The sequence below is a fragment of the Mus caroli genome, chromosome X (genome assembly GCF_900094665.2).
Source record: "Mus caroli chromosome X, CAROLI_EIJ_v1.1, whole genome shotgun sequence".
Taxonomy (NCBI): Eukaryota; Metazoa; Chordata; class Mammalia; order Rodentia; family Muridae; genus Mus; species Mus caroli.
The window spans coordinates 105,642,604-105,669,725 of record NC_034589.1 but is presented as its reverse complement, the minus strand read 5'-3'; the positions used below and the strand labels follow the sequence as shown (position 1 = coordinate 105,669,725).

Genomic DNA, 27,122 nt, shown 5'->3' with positions numbered 1-27,122 from the left:
AAATAGAAGTCACCAGAATGTAATTACATTTAGTGATGTTGTACTAATTATATCATAAATTTTACTCAAACAAACATTGTGAATACGGAATCTACAGGGTAATTTTAATAATTTAGGAATAAAGGATACTATTAAAAGAGGTGCCCTGGGAGTAGGGGTGGGGGGAACACAAAAAGACTCAGAGAGGGGAAAATACACAAGAGCAGCAGGCAAAGAAAGCAAGTGGAAAAACGGCAGAGGAGTCAACTATAACACACTTTATTTTAAAAGGCACTGTAATGCTTAATACTTGTATGCTAACTTAAAATTTCAATTAAGGGCTAGAGAGATGTCTCAGGGGTTAAAAAGCATTGGCTGCTCTTCCTGAGAACCCAGGTTCAATTCCCAGTACTGACACAGCAGCTCAAAACCACCTGTAATTCCACTTCCATGTTTTCTATTGGCCTCTGAGGGCACCTGACACACAAGTAGTGTAGATACATGCACACAAGCAAAATACCCATATATAAAAAGTAAAGAATACTAATATTAAATACACACACCAATTAAGAACTATTCTCTCAATTTAACTAGAAAACTTCATTCTGAAGTCCTATTTTATTTTAAAATTACACATGTTTATTTTGTGTGTGCTGTGGGAATGGGTACATGACATGCACATATGTGAAGGTCAGAGGATAACTTGTGGAAGACAGACAGTTCTCTCCTACCATGTGAGCTCTGGGGATTGAACTTAGCTCTACAGGTATATAAAGCAAGTGCTTGGAGTCACTGAGCCACCTTGCTGGACCTTCTATTTTCTGTTTTGATAAGGACGGTAGAGTTTGTATGGCAAGAAAAGAAGCAATACAAAGTATTACTAAACTTGATGGATACAGTAGAAATACTCATCATGATCTGATCAGCAACTTACACGTTTTGAAGCGTTCAGATCTAGAAGTAGCAATAGCTACTACTCACAGCATAACTATTTTAGTTCCAAAACTGTGCCTAAGCAAGTATGAGAAAACTTGGTATTCACATCTTACATGTAAAAAGAAGTCTCTAGAGCAGATACTTAGGGCCCTGGTCACATGTGCTATTTATATTATAATCAGTTAAAATTAAAATTACTTTAAAAGCCAGCTTCTCCATCCCACTAGGCATTTGAAAACCACAGTAGATTAAAATATGTCTCTGGTGCTATTCTACTGGGCACCATAGCTTTAGTTTGAAAACAATTTTATTAAACAGTGAGGCTTTAGAGCTGCAACATTTAATAACTTGTGATTCTTTCAAAAAGAAATTAAACTTTTCTCATATCAATTTTAACTCTATATCCATTCATTCAGAACATGTGTGTGGATATATATGTATACTACATATATGTAAGTATGTGTGTGTATATATATACATACATATATATATACATACATAGAGAGAGAGAGAGAGAGAGAGAGAGAGAGAGAGAAAGAGAGAGAGAGAGAGAAAGTACACATACACACACACACATTGAAAGAGCCAACAGAGCTAGTCATAGTCACTGTAAGGAGATACAATGGTGTTATTCTTCTAAAAAGGATAAAGGCAAATATTAAAGATGAGATAGTTTATCCTTATATGGAAGGAGCTTTCCTGAAAGATGATATGTATTTCAGAAAATGGTGATCTCAACAAAAGCAAACATGTATTTTCTTTACATTTTCTCCGCTTTAAACAACACTTGGATGTTGTTCTGGGCTATAAACATAAAAAAAAAAAAAAAAAGTCTCCTCCTCCCTCAGTACCCATCATGGAGGAAACATACCATCCATTATTTTCCCAGCTTTGTGTCTCCTTTAGTGCTTTCCTTCAGGATTCTTCTAACTAAACTGCATCATTGCCCCACAAAATACCATTCTGAGCACAGATCACTCTTTGTTTTTGTTTTAACTTGAGAAAGGGAGAGAATAGTAGTGCAGGTGCCACAGTGCGCACATTGTGGCCAGGGGACAAGTCTGCAATCTGTTCTCTCCTTCCACCTACGTGGGTTCTGGGATGACATTCAGGTCAACAGACTTGCTCTACAAGATCTTTTACCAGATAACTCAAGCAGCAGACCACAGAACTGCTAGATAAGGGCTCACAGTGAAGCTTTCCATAGCCCTTTAATTAGATTTGGTTTTGCATGCTACTTTGAACCTCATCATTTTCATCTTACACTGAAGCAAATAAATCTTAGAGGCTTTATTGACAATTTATCCCTGGGCTTGTATTGAGGACATATTTTAGTATAAATTAATGAAAGCAAATCATTAATTTTATACAAAAGTAACGACCAATATCTAAAATATAAAGCAATTCTGTCCTTTTTATCCAGACTTTTGACATTTAACAATAAATGTTGTTTTCTATGGTAATTATTTATTACTACCTAGTATGTTTTTAAAGTATTTTTTAGAAGACATATGAATACCAATTTTGTGTTTCTAGCCTAACAATGTTACAGGGACACATAATCAATTACAATCCCAATCATCTACAATAAGGAAGGAGAAAATGTGATTCTTCAAGAAAAAAATATTTTCCTTTACTGATATAAAACAAAACATTTATTGGATTTTTAGAAAAAAAATCAAATAGGATGATTACAAAGGATATTCATTTTCCTGTTCAGACACCTTGGAAAATTCCTTCTTTATATATAACATTTAACCAAAGCATTAAGTAACAGTAACAGCAAGTAGCAACACAGAACACATGTGTGGAAATAACATATTTGGAAGATAGCAGCTATCTAGAACTTTTAGGCATTAGAAAAATGTTAAAACCAGGAGAAGAAGAAAGGAAACAGGACTACATAATTTAAAATATGTTGGACAAAAATCTTTCTCTGAACATCCAGTAACTAACTGGAACAGTCAAAGGGCTCAGGCAAGCATATTCCAGTGGCTATCTTTATTAAAAAAAAAAAAAAAAAAAAACCTACGTTAAANAATGTATTATTCAAGAAGTGAAAGAAAAANANAAAAAAACAAGAAATAGGAGAACAGACACCGAGCAAATGATGGTTGTGGAGGCACAAAGCAGTGAGAAAATTAAAAAAAAAAAAAACACTGCAGTGAGTTAAAATGGGATATAGAATGGCTTTGCTCTCTGGTAGAAGTATGGTATGCCTTATGATGACATAAAGGTCCTCTGAAAACACTATGTTCTGTGTTTGAGAAACACTTAGCATGTTATAGGAAGTTTGCATACACTGAGTTTATAAATATTCATGATAATCCAATATAGCTAGTATCATTTAAGGTGCTGCTGGTAAAAGGTTTGGAATTTGGAGTTAAACTGACTTAACAATAACAACCAAAACTTACTCTCGATTATACCTGTAACTACAGAAATATTCAGTTTTATAACTCATTGATTCAGTGGCTTTTCAAGAACTCAAATTCTGGGATATGAACTTCAGTGAGTTCACTGGATCTCTTTGGCCCTCTTCCCAATGTGGCCACATTGAATAAATCTGTTTCTGCTTTCAACTATTAGTGTGACTCTTCTAGCTTATAGAAGACAGAGAGCTGAACCAGGACACGGGATATGACTCCCCAAGTTCAATAACAAAACAAACACTCAAGTGGAAATATGACACATTGCGGGGGTATCTGCCACTCACAGTGTATTGATCCTAAGTGGAGAGAAAAGATGGAAATGCCCAGCACTTGCCAGAGTCATTTTACCACAGGGACATTTTCCTGTCTTTTACTTCAGCCAGCACCAACTGCTTTTTACCTCCACTTGGTGCAGCAGAAAACCATGTTTGGGCTGGAGCCATGGCCCAGTGATTTAACATTAAGTCCTGCTCTTCTTCAAAGGGACTAGAGTTAAGTCCACATCACACACATCAGGAACCCACATCAGGCAGCTCAAAATTGCCTATACTTCTGGGTCCAAGAAATCAGATGCTGCCTTCTAGTCTCCACAGACAACGTCCACACACGTAGTATATACAAATACATATTTTTTTAATTCCTGACAATTTAAAACTTTGATAATGTTGGATAGTTATGTTTCTTTTTGAAATCTAGTCTCTCTTTAATACAGATTTATACCAAAGCTAAAAAAATACAAAATTGATATCTCACTGCAATTATAAAATCAAATCCACAGTTTGAGAACTAATAAGATTCATATATTTCAAATTTGTTAATGCCTTAATAGAAAGGTACCAATATAGAACTAGAATCTAATTCTTGTGTCTAAATCAACAAAAAGTTGTTAAACAGATTGTTTTGCTCTTTGTGATGAACTTAAGGCAAGATTTTATGTTTTGTTAAAAATTGTTTATGTTTTCTACTGTTTGTGTTTCAGACTTGTGACTACTTAGAAAAGAGTCTTAAGAAAGTCAAAGTTCATTTCAGGATGAATTTGTCTCTTTTAAAATGACTAGGTTGTAAGCAACTAATTTAATTTGACTCTACTAAAATTGATGCCTAATGTTATCTGTGACTACAAGCACATATACTGTACACCTAAGCTTTATATTACATAAAATATACAAAGTGACAGTGTTAAAAGCATGTAAGCTTCATACATGCAAAATAACCAACAAGTGTTATTGCTCAGCACAGTGCCTTCTAAACAACCAAGTAAGGAAAGAGAGACAGTAACAGGCTTCAGCCACCCAGAGACATTCTGAGCAATGGGCCTTGCAGGCCAGAACATGCACAGCTTTTCCATGGCCACAACCTAGACATTATCCTGGATAAGAATAAGAGACAATTTCTTGAGTTCTTTGTATATATTGGACATTAGCCCCCTATCAGATTTAGGATTGGTAAAGATCCTTTCCCAATCTGGTGGCCTTTTTGTCTTTGCAATTTTATGAGGTCCCATTTGTCAATTCTTGAACTTACAGTAGCACAAGCCATTGGTGTTCTACTCAGGAATTGTTCCCCTGGCCCATATGTTCTAGGCCTTTCCCCACTTTCTCCTCTATAAGTTTCAGTGACTCTGGTTTTATGTGGAGATCCTTGATCCACATGGTCTTGAGCTTTATACAAGGAGATAAGAATGGATTGATTCTTCTACATGCTAATTGCCAGTTGAGCCAGCACCATTTGTTGAAAATGCTGTCTTTCTTCCACTGGATGGTTTTATCTCCTCTGTCAAAGATCAAGTAACCATAGGTGTGTGGGTTCATTTCTGGGTCTTCAACTCTATTCCACTGATCTACCTGTCTGTCACTGTACCAGTGCCATGCAGTTTTTATCACAATTGTTCTGTAGTACAGCTTTAGGTCAGGCATGGTGATTCCATCAGAGGATCTTTAATTGTTGAGAATAAAGAATTCAAGAAGTTAGACTCCAGAAAACCAAATTACTCTTTTAAAAGTGGGGTGCAGAGCTAAACAAAAAATTCTCAACTGAGGAATACCAAATGGCTGAGAAGCACCTAAAAGAAATGTTCAACATCCTTAGTCATCAGGGAAATGTAAGTCAAAACAACCCTGAGATTCCACCTCACACCAGTCAGAATGGCTAAGATCAAAAACTCAGGTGACAGCAGATGCTGGTGAGGATATGGAGGAAGAGGAACACTCCTCCATTGCTGTTGGTATTGCAAACTGGTACAACCACTCTGGAAATCAGTTTGGTGGTTCTTCAGAAAAATTGAACATAGTACTACTGCTATACCACTTCTTAGCATATACCCAGAAGATGCTCCAACATGTAAGAAGAACACATGTTCCACTATGTTCATAGCAGCCTTATTTATAATAGCCAGAAGTTAGAAAGAACCCAGATGCCCTTCAACAGAAGAATGGATACAGAAAATGTGGTACATTTACATAATGGAGTACTACGCAGCTATTAAAAACAATGAGTTTATGAAATTCTTAGGCAAATGGATGGATCTGGAGGATATCGTAACCCAATCACAAAAGAACACACATGATATGCACTCACTGATAAGTGGATATTAGCCCAGAAACTCAGAATACCCAAGATACAATTCACAAAACACATGAAACTCAAGAAGGAAGACCAAAGTGTGGACACTTCGTTCTTCCTTAGAATGGGGAACAAAATACCTATGGATGGAGTTACAGAGCAAAGTGTGAAGCAGAGACTGAAGGAATGACCATCTAGAGACTGCCCCACCTGGAGATCCAACCCATAACAACCACCAAACCTAGACACTATTGTAGATCCCAACAAGAGCTTGCTGACAGGAGCCTGATATAGCTGTCTCCTGAGAGGCTCTGCCAGTGCCTGACAAATACAGAAGTGGATGCACACAGACATCCACAGGATATAGCATGGGGTCCCCAATGAATTAGCTAGAGAAAGTACCCAAGTAGCTGAAGGGGTTTGCAGCCCCATAGGAGGAACAAAAATATGAACTAACCAATATCTCCAGAGCTCCCTGGGACTAAACCACCAATCAAAGAAAACACATGGTAGACTCATGGCTCTAGCTGCATATGTAGCAGAGGATGGCCTTATCAGTCATCAATGGGAGGAGAGGCCCTTGGTCCTGTGAAGGTTCTATGCCCCAGTACAGGGGAATGCCAGGGCCAGGAATGGGAGTGGGTGGGCTGGGGAGCAGGGGGAGGGGAGAAAGGATAGGGGGTTTTTGCAGGAGAAACTAGAAAAGGGGATAACATTTTAAATGTAAATAAAGAAAATATCTAATAAAAAATTTAAAAAGAATAAGAGACAACACATACAGATTATGGATTATAGAGGAGTAACAATGACATTCTTCCCAACCTTTTCTTTTATCCTGAAAGACTCCCCTGACTGGATAACATTACCCTAAAATGTGTCCTCTACACACCCTGCATTTTTAAACTTTGAAAAACATCTTTTCTTTCTCTATAATATCTAATAACTAATAAAGCTTATATTTGTCTTGGTCACTGACACATACAGCATCAAGTAGGATGTATGTATTTAATAAACATGAATAAATTACTTGATTGGTAGGTGAATGGGCTGTTCCAAATGCCAAAAAATTTCTTCCTACCTACATAGCTTCATTTGTGTTCTTTCAAAGAAACAATCTATAAAAGCACTGGAATCTTTTCTTGCTAAATTGGACCTTGCTAACATTTTTGTCTTCAGTCCCTTTAGCTGCTGACTCTTGAAATCAACTGGCATCTCTTTAGAATAGATAATAATGGGCCTTCAGAGAATCCTCCCACTCTCGATACAATGGTTCCCTTATGTGTATGGTACAATGCTGACCTCTTAGTGTCTTACAAATTTAAAAGTTCATTAAAATAGCCATGTGGACAATCTTGCTAATTAAACCATGGAAAAAATATACACTCTGATGATTATTTTGCTAGTAGTGAGATATATTTATATATAACCTATTTGTAATAACTAGCACTGTTTCCCAAATCTGTAAGAGATTTTGCTTGATTGTCAGTGCTATATATTTATTCTAGTAAACCAAAGATTCTATATTTTGGTTTAGAAATAGTTTCCATATAGTACTTCTGTATAATTATGTTAGTTATCATTGAGTGTTGTATATGTATAGATGTCTCATACTACTACTACGTAAACCTTATAAAGATTAACATGTATTGGATATTTATAAATCTATTTACAATTAATTTTGAAAATAGTTTTACTCTTGATAGCTGTGTTTTTGTAAAGCCTTATAGTTAACTGTGGATGTTTACTAAATAGTTGTTTTCTGGAAAGCCATATTAAACTATCAACATTCTACAGAAGTACAGCTGTGACAAATGATCCTGAACAGTTTTGAAATGCTAGGACATTACTTGCAAGATAAGGAGAATGAACTTCAGGTATGCCAGAAAGTAGAAACTGAGCAGAAAGGGTTATTGGCACTAATTCTATTGGCACTTAATTTTCCATATGGGCGGCATCAATCCAGACAAACTAGAACATTTTTCCCTCTGACTTCATGGGGCAATGGAGAATAATCCCAGAAGGATAATCAGTTAAGTCTTCTGAGGATATTATTCAGAGACAAAAGGGAAGCTATAAATACTGAAATAAAGTCACACTGGTTGTGGCAGCACTTTCCCATAATCCCACCATTTAGGAAACTGAAACTGGAAGACCATAAGTTTGAGGCCAGCCTAAGCTTCATGATGACACCCTATCTTAAATGAACAAAATGAAGTTGCTCTGTCATCCCTCTAAGAGTAACTAAAAGCCAACAGGTTATTTAAAAATGGTTTTCATGTACTGCTACCCTCCTGACACTAAGTTTGTTTTAAAGCTGGTCCTTACTTGCATTCTTTTATTACACTTGTTCCAAAGAGACAAATTCCAAGACATTAAAACAGAGAGTTAGGAATTGCAACTGGCATGGCAGAAAATGAAGATATTCTAAAGACACTTGTGTTTCTCAATCTGACTTTCAGAAAAGAAAGCTGAAGCAATGAACTCCAAAGAAATGGGGATTTCCCCAAGAATCTCAAGCTAGAAAGAATAAGCCTCAGTTAGAAGGAGAATTTGTGTCTTGGAAAATGATTCCAAACTTTGTTGGACTTCTTTTAATGATGAGACTGAAGCCCAGGCAAGGATAGGTCAATGGTAGGCAGGACCACACCTTCTCTGGAATTGCTTAGATGCAGAAATCCTTGGCCTTCTATTTAAACTTTAATCTCACGTCAGGCCCCCAACATAGACCTTAGAGTTTCTGAGGATGAACACATAGGATTTCCCTAGATTTATTTCTCCCTCTTCTTGATATGACCATACTGAATAAATCATTTTTCTGTTTTCCACTATTAGAAAAAGAGAGAGAGCACAAGCGAGCTTCGATTCTTTCATCTCTCTGCTTTGTTACCTACATTTAAATGCCATTTAGAATGTGCACAGAAGCTGGTATTTTCTTGAGATCTAAATATTAGAGGACATTAACAGCAAGTAGTGATGTGTGGCACATCTGAGGATGAACGCACTTACAAAATAGTAACTGTGGTTTAATAAAATACATTGTGAGGGAAAAGTAGTACATAATTAACATTTTCCAATGCCAACTATGCATAATAAAGAATGTTAATAATGCAGAAAGTATATATACTATTCTGAAAGGATCAGATAAGTAAATAAATATAAGCACTCTGCAAGATCCTTTAAGGACTGAAAAATCACTGCTGAAAATGCTGCCTTTTTTCTATCAATCTATTTATTTACTCACTTTACATCCCAATCACAGCCTCCCTCCCTTCTCTCCTCCCAATCCCACCATCACAACCCTCCTCTCTTTCTTTACCCCTTCCTCTTCTTCTCAAAGAAGGGGAAGCCCCCCACCCCATGGGTACAAACCCAGAAAAGGCTGTCTTTTATTCACTACACTCATCACTCAGCCAGACCATAAAGCCAACAAGTTGTATACATTCATTTCACATTTACGGGGGAAAAAGAAAACAACATCAAAACACTTTTCAAGATAGCAATTTCTAAGGTTCTCTCTGAGCTCAATTCTCCATTCGAGTCTACTTCATTTAAATAAATATTCTAACAGCCACAGCATAGTTCAATTAGCAATACTGAAAAACAGAAGGGAGTGAGTGATGAAGAATGGATTTAACTCCCTAGTCGAAGATGGATGGGAATTACATGGTACATGTGAGATGTAATTTGCATAAAAATTAAGGCTCTAGCACTTAAGGCCAATCATAAGATAACCAGAACAAACAGCCCAGCTTAATGTGGCTGTATAATTCAATAATTGTACCAGAATAATAACATATTTTAAACACTGAATATTTTAATTAAAATATTACATAAAAGTACTAAATTATTTTAGAATTTCTAAACATTTTTATGACCACAAATGGTGGTACAGTAATTACTGAGTGGCACTTGAAAATTTATCTTAGATAAATAAAAATCCAAGAAGTACAAAAATAAAAAAAAAACAACATACATATTTGATATACTTGGAATCCTTCAGAAATGGCACAAGATTGGCATAACTCAACTTTATTCAGTTTATTGTTATCAAGGTCAGACAAATAGTATATATACTGTCAAAACCAGCAATTTTATTTTAAAGTCCTGAAGGCCATATTTTGTACATATATATAAACATATGTGTATTATATGCAAGAAAAAAGTTAGCTCTGCACAGCTCATAGAGATTTAGCAAATGAACACTGAAAGCATTCTACTTGTCTGAATAGACAGAAATGCTCAAAGAGATGACTTTCAAGTTGTTTTCAGTGTAGGGTTCATATGTTAGAAAATTTCAAAGCAATTAAATAAGCGATATAAGATTGCTAAATCAGTCTTTCTAAATTACCACTTTCTTTATTCATCTCTGCCCATATACCCTTTGACTCTAGCTATATGAATCTTTCCAGGCCTCAAAGAGGTAAAGCATACTCTCCTCTCAGTGCATAGACAACCTTCATCTTCCCTACTAGAATGACCTCCCAAATCCTATGGCTACTCCACAGAAAAGAGATTGGATGCATTTAAAAAGGATGATATTACGTATTTGTAAGTACCAGATCATTGCTTCCCACAAATAAGAGATGTTTCTCAGTGAGCCAGTAGAATATGAGCTAGTCTATCAGAGTAGGATAGAGTTTAGTAAGTGTATTGCCAATGGTGCTTTGGGAGTGCCTGCTAGTGCCAACAGATAATGACTATTTACTAAAGAGAGAATTCACCTTTGCATCTAACATGAAAAATCTCTCGGTAAAATTAATTAAATTGTATCAAATACATACTTTAATAACTATTTTCTATTCAGCTCAATGTACTTTTAGCTACAATCACCAATCAAATTTTCATTAGTGAGTTTCCTAGGGAAAGTAGACTTATAGTATAACTGCTTAAATATTGTTTAAATAGATAACATTTTCTGGAGGCCAAAAGAACAGTAGTGAAAAGAGACTGTTGTAACCACTCTAGAAGAAATGATGACATTCTAAAGGGATACCTTTCAATTTGAATATAAAACTATTCAAACAACAGACCCCAAAGAAATGGTAATTTCTCCCAGGAAATCTCAAGCTTGGAGAAGAAAGAGGCCTCAGTCAGGTGGGAAACTTGTCTCCTAGAAAAAGATTTCACACAGTTCTAACAACTTGCTGAGACCACCTTACATAAGACTGAAGCCCATATGAATGGGTCAGTGTTGGGCAGGACCACACCTTGACTAAGCGTGCTTAAGTGTATATATCCCTGGTCCTTTGTTTAAACTCGACATTACTTCAGGATCCTGAAAAAGGACATGGGGGGATAACTGAATGGATTTGCCCTTAATGTGGCTTGTGGACACATTGAATGACTCTCCTTCATCTACTTTCCAGTTTTAATTTGCCTAATTTTTACATTTCCATTTACCCTTTGGGAAATATATTACCACAATGCCACATATAAACTCTGATCACTAGATCTGTGTAGAGAACAATTCGGAGTTGTATTTCACTGACCTAGCTAAAGGAAAAGACAGACTACCCACCTCTTCTTAATTGTTATTGTTCTTTTTTATAATCAATTACTTCCTCCACTCTTTATTTTCCTGCTATCATTTGTTCCAACCTGTATTTTTTCAATTCTTTCTTTAAACTCTATTTACTAGTTCTTTTTACCCAATATCTGTCTTTTCAGTAGAGAAGGGAGAACTGTGACTACATTTATCAGTAGTATTCGTTCTGGGTGATTTCTCTACAGAAGTAGTGTGTACACTCCAGACAGAAACAAACATAGAGGCATACAGGACTGATGAACTAGAAGTGAGGAGGTGGAACAGAAGTTAACTTGAAAGATCAAGAGCTGCTCCAAAATAAACTAATGATTATTAGATATAATATAAAATGGTAAGTGATTAGTTTTACAAGTAAGGGACATGTAACAGACATATCAGCATTTTAAGTATGAGAATTTATATCTCAAAACATAAGATCTCCACAATATATCTTCTGGTCTAGCCACTCCTATAGCTAAAATCCTTTCTAAAACTCATTACCAAGCAACCCCAAGCAGTGTATCTGTGACCTGCAATAAAATGAAATGAGGCAAATACAGCATCATTCTCATGAAACTTTTTTTAAATAACATCTTTGTGAGAAAGTTCTTCAGTAGACTGAGTTAATGATCATATCATTTTCACTGATGTATGCTCCTTTGGGTCATAAAGAAGAGGCACAGCCTATCTTTCCTATTCATGAAAGTGCATCTTACTTCCTTTTTCTGAATTCTGGACTATATCCCTATGTATGTTAGACTATTTTCCAGGGATAATAAAGTCTGTGATAATAACAAGTGCCACTAAACTCATCTCCGACTTTAACAGATACACTACTATTTTCTCTAGCTGAAACTGACAAGAAAAAAAAAAGGTAGTCATGCCTCATCTTAGAGATGCAGCCTAGGAGCTATTTCTTGGCAGCAACATAAAAGTCTCAGACAAGAGTGCCCTGTTTTAGAGTAATCACCAATGAGTCACTAACAGAGGACCTGTATAAATCAGGGTGCTTATTTTCTTCCTGAAGTAGTGGGTAAGTGAATCATCTCTAAAAGAATAAAATATCATTAAATCCACTAAAAAGAAAAAGAAAGTCTTTCAGCCATGGTATCATTTATTATACTAGAAAATGAAAAGCACATACTTTACTGAAAAAGGAAATCACACACATACATACACAAACTTGTATTTTCCTGCAAAACTCGATCTCTTGGAAAAACCTGTGATAACTGAACAACAACAACAAAAAAGCCCAAGTACAATAAACAGCAAAAATGTACTTGTACAGTCTGGTCCTTGTTCATCAGCATTTCAAATAGTCAACTTCAAAGGGTTGAAATTAAAAATAAAAGCCTGTAGAGAAACTATGGGAATATGTTCTGGCCTGAGGGGGAAATGCTGTGTTGGTTTTTATACTGCATGTGTCTTCCCAACAAGACCTGGGCAGTTGGAGTTAGTGTTTGTTATGACTTTTGATGTGTGTATTTTACCTACTGAGCCAATGTACACCTAAGCTGTGGACTGAACCACTTCTGGGAGTCCAGAATATACAAATAACCCAACCTACCCATTTAAAATATGACTTATGGAACTGAGCAGAAGGTTCTCAAGAGAACTAAAGATAGCCAGAAAGCATCTTTAACTGTTAAGCACCCATAGACATCAGGAAAATGCAGATCTAAACCACTCCATGATTTCACTTCACTCCAGTCACAGTGACATCCAAGAAGTGACTCCGTCATCCAAGGGTGACAGTAAATACTGCTATGGCTGTGAGGGGAAAGGACCCTATAGAGTGCCAGTGTTAGTATAAACTACGTCAGTCTCTTTGAAAATTGGTCTGATGTCCCTCAAAAAACTAAAAATAGATCTACCACATGAGAAAAGCAAGTATCTATGAAATGTTTGGCTCCAAAAGGAGTATCTACATCACACCCACTGTCCCCTATGCCTCAAAAACTCCAGGAAGGACTGCAAGGTGGGACTGAAAAGACCAAAAGATGACCAGCCACCAGGAACCATCTTCTGGATGCATGTCCTAGTACTCATGAATTCAAAAATTCTGTTTGCCTACCTAAGATCAAGCCAGTCAAACTTCCAGCAAGGATGAGAGAGGACCTCCTCAGCCCTAAGAAGGAGCCATGGAGAGTTTGACTGCAGGGAAGGGGAGAGTCAGTTTTCCTCAGTGGTCTAACCCCAAGTCTGCAGACCATACTCCACTGGATGACTCCACACCTATACCCACACTTCACTGAATGGCCCTTATTTCAATGGGTTAAAAAGAAAAGGAGAAAGACAAGAGAACACAGAAGAAAAGGAGGAGGTGATGAAGGTGATGATGACATTTCCTACCACATGGCAGGGATGGAGCAGGGATAGAAGGACAGCTTTCCTTTTCTTTTTCTCTATATAGGCCTCTGTACACCAGGCAGGCCTTGAACTCGGCAATCTATCTCTGCTTCCTGAGTGCTTCCTGAGTGCTGAGATAAAAGACATGAGGCATCATGTGTGGCTAGAGCAGCTTTGGTTAATCCATGATAACTATTTTATACTTCAAAGGGATTCTCTACAAAAACATCTACATTCAAATTTCTAGCTTCCTGCTTGAAGGATAATGTGAGAAAGACAACATATGACAGCTGACAAGGGGTTTCCACAGAAGGACTTTTTCTCAGCAAAAGGAAAGGAGCAAAAGATCCATGTCTTAGCCAAATGTCACTGCTAGAGAAGCCTCCAATTTCCTTCTACTGCACAGTAGCTGACTAACACTGTGTGCTACAACATCTCCAAAAGCAGCAGAGTGGGCTTACCACAGAGTACCACAGTCCACAGTCCAGTGCTATGGGGCACCAAACCACCACAGACCACCAAGGCTGAGAGGATAACCAAGAGACAGACATCTTTCAGCTAGTGGCCAACGCCTCAACTCACAATGACTCTGGAGCTCCGGTGACTTAGACCAATATTGGACTCTGGTTGGTGCTGATCTTCTGGATGGATAACTCTCATGATTGCTGTTGGTGCTCCTGGGCACAACTGATAGTTTGCAGGAGCTGCTGTAGATGCAACTCAGAGCCAGGACTTGGCATTAAAACTGCAAAATATTTAATCTTCAAACAAGCTGGTGAAAGAACAATGGATACCAGGATATACAGAAAACAGCAGCTTAAGGTAATAAGCTTTTCAGAGGTCAATAATCAAATTCTAAGATGCTGGGTTGGGGTGGTTTGAGAACTGACCTGGGACCAAAACCAGAAGTGACAACACTCGGTCAACAAGGGTGGCCCAGTACCGGGAATCTGGAATACACTTTAACCCTAAAGTCAGTTTCCTTAGGAAATCTATACAATTATTTGGAGAAATCGCCTAGACCATGCATCTCACCTTGCTAATAGCACTTGAGCAGCCACTGTCTCGAGTTGTATCCTCAGCCATGAGCACAATTGGAAATATATGCCAACCAGAGGTACAGGGGTCTACCCCTCTCGGTTTTCCCATGATGATAGATAGGCAGTAGCCGTGTACACTATGGCTCTAATCAAAAAAAAAGAGAGAGCCTACAACAGATAATTTGTCAAGTAGATAGACACCAGGTACCTTCAGGTTCTCCTTTAATACATGCTATGATCAGATACTCTGACAGAAACAGTTCTCCAAACCAGGAGAGGTTGTGTGACAGTCAGGGAGACTTGTTGCTTCTATACTAACAAGTCAAACATTATCATTTAAGAAAAAAACTTACAAAAATTATTTTAAATCAAAAACATGAATGAAATAATTTCTGGTACCAGAAAACTATTAAAACCCATGACTCACAATAGTTTTCATTGTTTTGCCTGGTCCCTTACTCCCCCTTATTATGAGACTTGCTCTAGAGCCTTATATAATAAATGGTCTTTTAAAGTTCATCAGATAGAAAATTTCCTCAGTTAGGCTAATGATACTCAGGAACTAGTATTTATCACTTAGTCAAGATCAAAAATTTAACAATAACTTTAAAATAAAAATTGGGGAATGAAATGACTAAGGTGACACCATCCTGTTCTGACTCCATTTTATGTTTGCTTAAATAATTCTCAACCCTTATCTGATTCCCCAGTGGTCACATATGCCTTGCCAACACATGTGAGACTTCCACAGCTTTGACCATGGGCCAGATGTATTAGCCAAAATAATTGGCAAGTTATAGCTAAAGTAACTACTATGTTCTACCAGGGATAAATGTTTCAGGGTTACTCTGACCTTCATCTAACTTTGATGCATCTTTCTGGGTTTTGATTTTAAAACTGTGTATTTCTGAACTTGGGGACCAAGAAACTTTTCAGAACCACAGCCCTGCTCATGGTTTGGCCACCAAGAAAGGACTTAAAAGTTTTAATTGACTTACCAATATGGTTGTCAAAAACTATCTCATGTGGATCATTATAGTTGTCAAGGACACACACTTAGAAGAGCCATTCTGTGTTTACCAAAAGAAGCAAGCATCTCCTACCAATGGCCTACACACCACACCCTACCCAATACAAAATTGTAAACTATTTAAACATTGTAAAAATATTATTTTGGGCTTTTTTTTTTTTTTGGTAACTTGATTGTGATGTGGGGTTGCATTATCAAAAGGTTGGTCAGACATGCATGCTAGAAATTAAATAAGAATGGGCAAGGGCACTTTAGGAATTGCAGAAAGAGCAGGTAAATGGGGCATGAAGAGATAAAGTAGGAAGTTAAGTACAGAGGAGAGGATTCTTGGATGACAGGAGAGGAAGCTGGAGTGCAGAGGCTAGGTGAAGTGTTGTTATCTAGAAGGGTAACCTGACCCCTGAGAGCTGATAATGGAGTGTCTATAAAGGCTTTAAAGTAGCAGGGCAGAGTCTCATTTTGATATAAGTACTATGGCAGCACAGGAGAAAATGGATTCCATCAGAGCAATGGAGGGAGTAGAGTCAGTTAAGAGAGTGGTCCGTAGTTCAAAAGAAAGTATGAGGTCCCAAACTAGAGAAATGCAGTGAAGAATGGGAAATATTAAAAGTCAATGTCCTCTGATTGAATTAAGAACACTCTTATAGCCTTCAAGCCTAACAGAGTCATTACATACCTTTAAAAAAATACACGCGTTAAGTATTTGTAAACTGATGTTGAAACCCGAGTCAGCTGACTTGTTTCCTTTACCCCGATTTCTACACAAAAGCACCTGTTCTCATAAAACTCCAAAGAAACTGGTTATTCGACAGGAAATAACACTATGTATAATCCCACTCACAACACAGATTCTGAAAGATCTCTACTTTTGTCTGTTTTGCCCACAGCTAATTTTTGAAGGAAGTCTTACGTTCCGGTCTGGGAGCCCCGCCCCGCGCACCAAGACGATGCCAAACTTTTGTTTTGTTTTGTTTCCTTTTGTTTTGTTTTCCTTCTCCAGAGACTAGTGGTCAGGCCCTTCTCAGCACTCACTCAGCGGGTTGCCGGACTAAAGCCCCGCGGAGTAAACAGTTAATCGCAGGGATTAAGGAGGAGGCAAGGGAGGTTTGTTGTGACTGCAAAGATTAAAGATTCCGATCCTCATAGTCTCATCTCCAGTCCGCCACTTGCTGAGGGGCTCCCTCCATGAGTTACGATAGACGGTCCCTTCTATAATTATTGTAATGCTTAGGCTCAGAGCGAGCAGGGAGTGGAAAACTAAGTTTCTTTTCACTTACCCTAAAGGCCGCCATACCTATGACCCTCTCGGCTCAAGTTTTCAGACGGAGAGCGCAGAGGGACAAAGCAGTTCACTTTGCCTTGCGTCACCATAGCCCCGCCCCTTTACGCTGGGAGTCCGCTGGCCCTGCCCTTTCCCTGCCCTCCTGCCGCTGCTTTTGTAGGCACCAAAGTCAATTGGTTAGCACTTCTTCAGAGCAAAGGGCCTATTTTTGCGGTTGACATTCCAGTCCTCATACATCTAACCTCTAAGAATAGTCTCCACACTCCAACTAGAAATTGTTTTCTTAGGTGAATGACTGGGTGTTTACGGGATTCGTCTAGATAAGAACTTAAAACTCAACTGCCTTAATAAACAACCATATAGTCAGTCACAAGAGCAGGTCACCACTGCAATCTTTGGGGCAATTCAATTACATTCATTCTAGAACTGTCACTAAGCACCAATTCTGTCGGGAAGTTGCTCACAGTACACTACAAAACCTATATACAGCACCAGGAGAAAATGACAAAGAAATTTTAGAAAGGCCTCAACGCTATTCAAGAAAATAGAACCTTGACAAGACGGTTCAGCTTGTAAGAAGTACCTACTGGCTGACAAGCCGGATGACCTAAATTTCACACACACACACACACAGAGAGAGTAAATAAAATTTATTAAAAGTGTAAAAGTAGAAGGTATCTGTTGAGAAGGAATGAAGTTTTCTAGTTCATACAGATTGAAGGCACTGATAGGGTGATTTGAAGAAAGTCAGGAGGAATATAGGCAAGTGGTCTATGCAAAAATAATATCAGGAACAGAGAGTGGTAGGTCCCAACAATGAAAAAAACAAACATACCACAACAGGGACTCTCTGTGTCACTATAACTAGTGAGGATTGTTTGCTTTTGTTTTGTTTTATCCTTTTTTTTTTTTAGTTGCCTGTTTGTATTCCAAAGATGAAGGCATGGAGTGGGGGACAGAGGTGGCAGGACTGGGAGGACATGAGGGAGGGAAAACTGTGATCAGAATATATTATATGGAAATTCTTAATTAAAAAAGAATAAAAAGAAAAGTAATTAGAAGGCTTTTAGCATTGGTGTGACTTGATCTAAAATACATTATAAAATGATGATTATGATGCTCTCAGGAGACTAGATTGTGAGGAGGTATATTATTCTCTATAAGGGTAGAGGCTCCCTGAGGGCTCTGTGAATAATTCAGAGACAAAGAGTGTCCATAATGTTCCCATTAACTTCACAGTATTAGGTAAATGCATTGACTCATTCATTTAATAAATATTTAAGTATAAACTATATACTAAGCATTAGTGGTATACTAAACATATTTGATACTTAAGGCAGGTTCATTTTTAATGAATATATAATGAAATATATTATTAAGTTATTAAATAAATAACAATGGTCATGAATAAAAGACTAAAAGTTTTTAATATTTTTACACTTAAAGTACACCATACATGTTTCTAATAAAATATCGATATGAAATATAATATTAAATCAAGTAAATTATATTATATAAACTATAAATAAAATAGTGAACAATATTTAAATTTTTCATGAATTTATTTTTCTGAGAAGAATAAAGCTATTTATACAATTCATTTTCTGGTTTTGAGATTTAACATTTTTAATTACATTATCAGAATCTAATATTTGTGAATATTCAATGGGCGCTTTGAGGAGGTTTTAAGTGATTCTATTTGTTCATTGTTAATTGGCGTGCACTTGTCAATAATTTTAATACTAATAAAATTTTCACAATTAACAGTAAAGATGCAATTTGGAAAAACTGTGAATAAGCATGTATAGAATCAGAGAAATTCTTTTTGCTCAAAACTTCAGGAATTAAGGTATGATCCATGTCTCTGCTTCTTTAGAATCAATTATTAAGTTATTAAAAGTTTCCATAATTGATCATTTTAATTTTAATTTTTTATCACAGTTGGTAACAACTTTGGATTTTTTTTTCTTTTTTTAAAAAATGAGTGAGTAGTCTGGGCAGGAGAGCCTGTGGGCTGCAGACGCAACATAGCTTCTGGGACAGGGCCCTTTCCAGGCCTTCATCTTCACCCAGGAAGCAGAACTGAGCTCCAGACCTCTATGCACTTTCCCTGCCAGAGGAGAGGTGGCCTCCAGGGAGGGCTCTGACCATCTTGTATCCCGGGTTCCTCAAGACCAGTCTGCGCAGGAGAGCACACAGGCTGCAGAAGCAACATAGCTTCTGGGACAGGGCATCTTTCAGGCCTTCATCTTCAGCCAGGAGACAGAGCTGAGCTCCAGACTTTTGTGCACCTTCTTGAAAGAGGAGAGCTTGCCTGCAGAGAGTGCTCTGTCCACTGAGACTCAGGAGAGAGTTGGAATCCCAGGAGTGCTGACAGAGGCTAAAGAATCACAGGAGGATCAAGATCCAGCCAGAGACAGCTATAAAAACTAACACCAGAGATTACCAGATGGCAAAAGGCAAACATAAGAATCTTACTAACAAAAACCAAGACCACTCGGCATCATCAGAACCCAGCACTGCCACAACAGTGAGTCCTGGATACCCCAACACACCCAAAAAGTAAGATTCAGTTTGAAGTCGTATCTCATGATGCTGGTAGAGGACTTTAAGAAGGAAATTAATAACTCACTTAAAGAAATACAGGAGAACATGGCTAAACAGGTAAAAGGCCTTAAAAAGGAAACACAAAAATTCCTTAAAGAATTACAGGAAAACACTGCTAAATAGGTAGAAGAAACATAAAAATCCCTTAAAGAATTACAGGAAAACAGAACCAAACAGGTGATGGAATTGACCAAAACCATCCAAGATCTAAAAATGGAAGTAGAAACAATGAAGAAAACTCAAAGGGAGACAACTCTGGAGAATGAAATCCTAGGAAAGAAATCAGGAACCTTAGATCATCAGCAACAGAATACAAGAGATGGAAGAGAGAATCTCAGATGCAGAAGATTCCATAGAGAACATCGGCACAACAATCAAAGAAAATGGAAAATGCAAAAAGATCCTAACTCAAAACGTCCAGGAAATCCAGGACACAATGAGAACACCAAACCTACAGATAATAGGAGTAGATGAGAATGAAGATTTTCAAATTAAAGGGCCAGTAAATATCTTCAAGAAAATTATAGAAAAAAAAATCTTCCCTAACCTAAAAAAAGAGATGCCCATGAACATACAAGAAGCCTACAGGACTCCAAATAGACTGGACCAGAAAATAAATTCCTCCCAACACACAATAATCAGAATAACAAATGCAGTAAATAAAGATAGAATATTAAAAGCAGTAAGGGGAAAAGGTCAAGTAACATATAAAGGCAGACCTATCAAAATTGCACCAGACTTCTTACCAGAGACTATGAAAGCCAGAAGATCCTGGACAGATATTATACAGACCCTAAGAGAACACAAATGCCAACCCAGGCTACTATACCCAGCAAAACTCTCAATTACCATAAATGGAGAAACCAAAGTATTTCATGACAAAACCAAATGGACACAATATTTTTCCAGGAATCCAGGCTTTCGAAGTATAAAAAAGAGAAAACACCAGCACAATGACACCCTAGAAAAAGCAAGAAAGTAATCCTTCAACAAACCCAAAAGAAGATAGCGGCAAGAACAGAATCCCAACTCTAACAACAACAAAAAAAAATTAAAAAAAAAAAAACAGGAAGCAACAATACCTTTTCCTTAATATCTCTTAATATCAATGGACTCAATTCCCCAATAAAAAGACATAGTCTAACAAACTGGCTATACAAATAGGACCCAACATTTTGCTGCTTACAGGAAACCCAACTCAGGGAAAAAGACAGACACCACCTCAGAGTGAAAGGCTGGGGGAAAATTTTTCCAAGCAAATGGCCCAAAGAAACGAGCTGGAGTAGCCATTCTAATATCGAATAAAATTGACTTCCAACCCAAAGTTATTAAAAAAGACAAGGAGGGGCACTTCATACTCATCAAAGGTAAAATCTACCAAGATGAACTCTCAATTCTGAATATCTATGCTCCAAATGCAAGGGCAGCCACATTCACTAAAGAAACTTTAGTAAAGCTCAAAGCACACATTGCACCTTACACAATAATAGTGGGAGACTTCAACACCCCACTCTCACCAATGGACAGATCCTGGAAACAGAAACTAAACAGAGACTCATGGAAACTAACAGAAGTCATGAAACAAATGGATCTAACAGATATCTACAAAACATTTTATCCTAAAACAAAAGGATATACCTTCTTTTCAGCAACTCATGGTACCTCCTCCAAAATTGACCATATAATTGGTCACAAAACAGGCCTCAACAGATACAAAAATATTGAAATCATCCCATGCATCCTATCAGATCACCATGGACTAAGGCTGATGCTTAATAGCAACATAAATAATAGAAAACCAACATTCACGTGGAAACTGAACAACCTTGGTCAATGAAGAAATAAAGAATGAAATTAAAGACTTTTTAGAGTTTAATGAAAATGAAGCCACAATATACTCAAACTTATGGGACACAAGGAAAGCAGTCCTAAGAGGAAAACTCATATCTCTGAGTTCCTCCAAAAAGAAACTAGAGAGAGCATACACTAGCAGCCTGACAGCACACCTAGAAGCTCTAGAACAAAAGGAAGCAAATTCACCCAAGAGGAATAGATGGCAGGAAATAATCAAACTTATGGCTGAAATCAACCAAGAGGAAACAGATAGAACTATACAAAGTATCAACCAAACCAGGAGCTGGTTATTTGAGAAAATCAACAAGATAGATAAACTCTTAACCAGATTAACTAGAGGACATAGGGACTATATCCTAATTAACAAAATCAGAAATGAAAAAGGAGACATAACAACAGGACCTGAGGAAATCCAAAACACCATCAGATCCTTCTACAAAAGGCTATACTCAACAAAACTGGACAACCTGGATGAAATGGACAATTTTCTAGACAGATGCCAGATACCAAAGTTAAATCAGGATCAGATTAACAATCTAAACATCCCCATATCCCCTAAAGAAATAGAAGCAGTCATTAATAGTCTCCCAACCAAAAAAAAAAGCCCAGGACCAGATGGGTTTAGTGCAGAGTTCTACCAGATCTTCAAAGAAGACCTAATTCCAATTCTCCTCAAACTATTACACAAAATATAAACAGAAGGTACTCTACCCAATTCATTCTATGAAGCCACAATTACTCTGATACCCAAACCACAGAAAGATCCAACAAAAAAGTGAACTTCAGACCAATTTCCCTTATGAACATTGATGTAAAAATACTTAATAAAATAAAATCCTCACAAATTGAATCCAAGAACACATCAAAAGGATCATCCATCATGACCAAGTAGGCTTCACCCCAGAGATGCAGGGATGGTTTAATATATGGAAATCCATCAATGTAAAAATGAGTGAGAAAATCAAGTGACCATAAATGTGTGGGTTAATTTCTGGATGGTCAATTCTACTCCATTGATCAACCTGACTGTCTCTGTACCAGAACCATGCAGTTTTTAATCACTATTGCTCTATAGCACAGTTTGAGGTCTGAGATTGTGATTTAACATTGGTTCTTTTATTACTCAGAATTGTTTTGGCTATCCTGGGTTTTTTGTTTGTCCATATGAAGTTGAGTTGCTATTCCCATGTCTGTAAAGAATTGTGTTGGAATTTTGATGGGGATTGCATTGAATCTGTAGATTGCTATTGGCAAGATGGCCATTTTTGCTATGTTAATCGTACTGATACATGAGCATAGGATATCTGATATCTTCTTCAATTTCTTTCTTCAGGGACTTGAAGTTGTCATACAGATCTTTCTATTGCTTGGTTAGAGTCACATCAAGATATTTTATGTTATTTGTAGTTACTTCCAGAATTCATTCAATTTGAATTTTCTTTATAGATTCTATTTCCGTTTTCATCTCTTAGAAAGTTTTATTCATTTTCTTACACTGTTTCTAGGGATTTTTTTTTAGTGGATTTCTTTAAGGGATTCATTCATTTCCTCTTTAACAACTTCTATAATCTTCATAATACTTTTAAGGTCTTTTCTTGTACTTCGTCTATGTTGGAATATTCAATACTTGCTGTAATAGGGTTGCTGAGGTCTACTGGAGACATATTTTTTCTTGTTAATTGTGTTTTTACACTGGAATCATCTGGAATTGGGAGGACTATAGGCCTATGTGCTGATACCTGTTTTTGTCTTTGTTCGGTGGGTGTTTAGTCTTGTCTTGGTTTCTGGTTGCTTCCTCTATATATTTAGGAATGTGTGATGGCTGTCAGTTATCTGGTAGTAAATTCCCTGTGGATGAAATTCGGGATGGGGTATGGATCTGGAGGTGATCTGCTGTCATTCTACCCTCTTTCCAGGCAGGAGTGGCCCTTGGTTGGCAGGAAGTACCTTCCTGTGGTTGGGGGCTTGGTTAAAGCAATGAGTTGGGGGAAATAGGTTAGAAGGTGAGTATCTATGGGATCCACAGAAGATGGTGGCAGGGGGCATGGAAGGCTAGAGCAGATGTACTGTTCCAGAACTGGGGGTGAGACTGGAGGATTGAGTTTGGAGGAACAGAGGTAAAATTGACAATATGCAGTCAGCCTTCCTGCTTCCTTGGCAGGAGTAGACTACGGGTTAGTAAGGAATGCAGGTTGGAGTTGGAGGCTGGAATAAAGCACTTAGGGGAAGTGAGTGATTGGGAGAAAAAAATCTGTGAGACCTACTGGAGATGAGATGGGGGGGCTCCCATGGGTGTTCTGCTGCAGAATTGGGGGTGAGACCACCTAAGGATTGGATCTGGAGAAACAGACAGAGAGGTGAAGATCTGCAGTCAGCCTACCTGGTTCCCTGGCAAGATTGTGCCCCTATTTATTTTTGGTGTCTCGTAAAATGCAATATGCTGCTTCTGAGGTCATAGAGTTGTGTCATAGAGCAGCTTGTTCCCTGAAGTACACCTGGAATGATATGAAGTCCATATTTAAACAGATTTCATTAGGCAACTATTAGGTGGGTCAGTTTGCCACTATCTACCTTTTCAATCACAAGTGAACTTGCTTTGTAAAATTTGGAATACTGTAATGTTATGCAAAAGTCAGCTCAGGATATGGCCATTACCAAGGATAGCTGAAGTAAGGTTGGAGTAAAACATCACTAGAGATGATGATTAGGAGAACCAACTACTAAAAATTTAAATTCAAATATTCTTCTGTTACCTCAATTGTTATCCTTGGAAATCTTCGACTTAAACTCATTCTTTGGAGTCTTGAGATCCTTAAGCCTTAATATTTACACTAGCTATTTATAGCCTCAGAATTTATCACAAACAGAACAATTTGAAAAAGAAACATTTGTTATCTCATGATTTCCATGTGTCAGGAATTTGAAGTAACTTAACAGGATGATTTTACCTCTTGATGCCCCATGAGGTTGTAGTCAAGGTAGTGAGTAAAGCTGTAGTTATCAGAAGACTTGACTGAGGCTGTAAAGTCTGATGAGTCACTAAATAGTTGCGAGGAGCTATGAACTATTTGCCATGTCAATTTCCCCATCAAGTTATTGAGTAGTTTCATGTCATGACAACTAGCTTCTCTCAGAATAAGTGATACAAGAGAAAGAGCAAGGAGGAAGTTATAGTGCCTTTTATGTCCCAATCTTGAATGTCATTCTCTGTCACTTCAACTACATTTTTCTATTTATTAGAAGTGAGTCACAAAGTAAAACACCTACACTAGGATAGAGGAGTCATATTCTAGCTTTAGAAAGGTAAAACCACATTATGTTTTGTGTATTTGAAAGCTACCAAGTATCTTTTCTCTTTTCATTATCTGTTAGCAACACTGATATAATTTTGTCTTCTAAATAACATAGATTCCATGTTATATATCTTCAACAACTTTGTTTGCAATGAAATCAAATATTAACCTCCTTTCATAATAGAAAATATTACATACTAATAATGCTAAATGACTTATTTTCTTCTCTTACAAATGCACTCAGTACAGGCTCAATTGTTCTCAGGAACTGAGGCTCCCTTTATCATGTTGTTCAAGCATCCCAACATAAAATTCCATTTTCTGGTTCAAAATAGCTTCTCCACTTTCAGCCATTACACATGGATTCTTATCAACAGGAAGTAGAAAAGGGGGAAAAGTGAGGATACATCCTCACATTAAGAACACATCTTAAGTGTATGTAAATCATACTGTTTCTGCTTAGATTCTATCGTTCATAAACTAGTTCCATGGCTTTACTTAGCAGACTCTGGCTAGGAATTTAAGTCTATGTTCTGAACGGCAATACATTGGGGAAATGGTACTATTATTACAAAAGGGAAAACTGACTATTGAAATCCTTTCCCAGCCCTTTTGTTCTTTTCTGTTTGGACATTCTACATAATATCATCTTCCTCATGAACCCACATACTGACTTTATAGACACACACACACAACTTGAGCAGATCCCTAATCTTTAAAGTTAAACGTGTCTTAAGAAAATCTTATTTAATATATATTATTTTTGAAGGCCACAGATTTTATTAATTTAAAAATCTATTATAAGGACAGTGACTGTTTTTGCCCAAAAAATGAAAGGAGCCAAAGGGCATCCAACAGATAGTGAGGGAGAAGGGGGCCATGAATCCATTCAGGAAAGCTGGAAACTGCTGCCATGGAACTGCAGGGGGGAGGTGGAAGGGAATGGCATGCAAGGGCAAGGATTCCAGAAAAGTTGAAATGCTGAGGGGAGAGAACCATAGGAGGTGAGGGTGACATAAGCCATCTTTTTCTTCATGGAGGACAAGGAGGATCCCTGCCCTACTGCAGACTCTGGAGACCCTATGTTGTGGCTGGGGGGCTGAGGGCTCCCCAGAGAATATTACAAGAAGGCATCACACCATTCTCGAAGGTACCCAAAGCAGTCTTGGGACTACTTGGCATTGGCACCACATGTGTCTTTCAGCCATTCTCGAAAAGGGTCTTCATCATTTTTTAGCACCAGAAACTGGCCAAGGACCACATAAGCCTTGTTAAAGCCCCTTTCCTCCAACGTCCTGCCCAAGACTTCACCAATCCCTGCCAGGATCCCCACTGGCTTTTCCCCCATGGGCTCTGCCAGGAATTCTCAGTGCTTTTTCGGAAGGTTGTCATCTTGATCAGGCTTAACCAGCAGCTCCAGCTCTGGTAACAAGCTACTATAATGTTAATATTTATTATTATTATTATTAATTTACCGATTTGTTTTTGCTATGATTGAATCTATGGCCTGATGGATGCTAGGCAGATACAACTACCACTGAGAAATATTACATTACCACTTCTATTCAAGTTTTAATTTTAATGTATTCATATGTCTTAGTCAATGATCTATTGCTGTTAAGAGATACCATGACCATGGCAACTCTTATAAAGTATTTAATTTAATTTAATTTAATTGGATCTGGCTTACAGTTTCAGAAGTTTGGTCCCCTGTCATCATGGTAGGGTGCTTGGCATGCAGGCAGACATGGTGGTGGAGGAGCTGAGAGTTCTATATCTGATCTTCAAACAGCAAGAAGAGAGAGACTCTGGCATGGGACTCACAGCCCTCCCAGTGAATCACTTGCTCTAAGAAGGCCACACTGGTTCTTTCAAATAGTGCCAGCCCCTGGGGTATCAAGTATTCAAATCTATAAACCTATGTGGGCTAGTCTCATTCAAACTACCACTTTATAAAAACATTAATTGTAAAGTGAGCATAGTGCCATATTCCTTTAATCCCAGCACTTGGGAGGCAGAAGCAAGCAGATATCTTTGACAAGGCCAGCTTGCTCTGGATTGTGAGTCCTAGGTCATTAAGAACTAAATAATATCTTGGGTATTCTAAGTTTTTGGGCTAATATCCACTTATCAGTGAGTACATATTGTGTGAGTTCCTTTGTGATTGTGTTACCTCACTCAGGATGATGCCCTCCAGTTCCAACCATTTGCCTAGGAATTTCATAAATTCATTC

The 27,122-nt window shown here is 37.6% G+C and overlaps 1 protein-coding gene across 1 annotated transcript in view; it reads right to left on the bottom strand.

Annotated features, from left to right (window-relative positions):
• Apool (apolipoprotein O like) overlaps window positions 1–17,214 on the bottom strand; it is a 62,449-nt gene extending 45,235 nt beyond the window's left edge. Inside the window, exon 1 of the mRNA XM_021153441.2 lies at window positions 17,130–17,214. Coding sequence (XP_021009100.1) covers window positions 17,130–17,144 — 15 coding nt within the window. The 5' untranslated portion in view covers window positions 17,145–17,214. The remainder of the gene's footprint in view (window positions 1–17,129) is intronic.
• Between the last annotated feature and the right edge of the window lie 9,908 nt (window positions 17,215–27,122).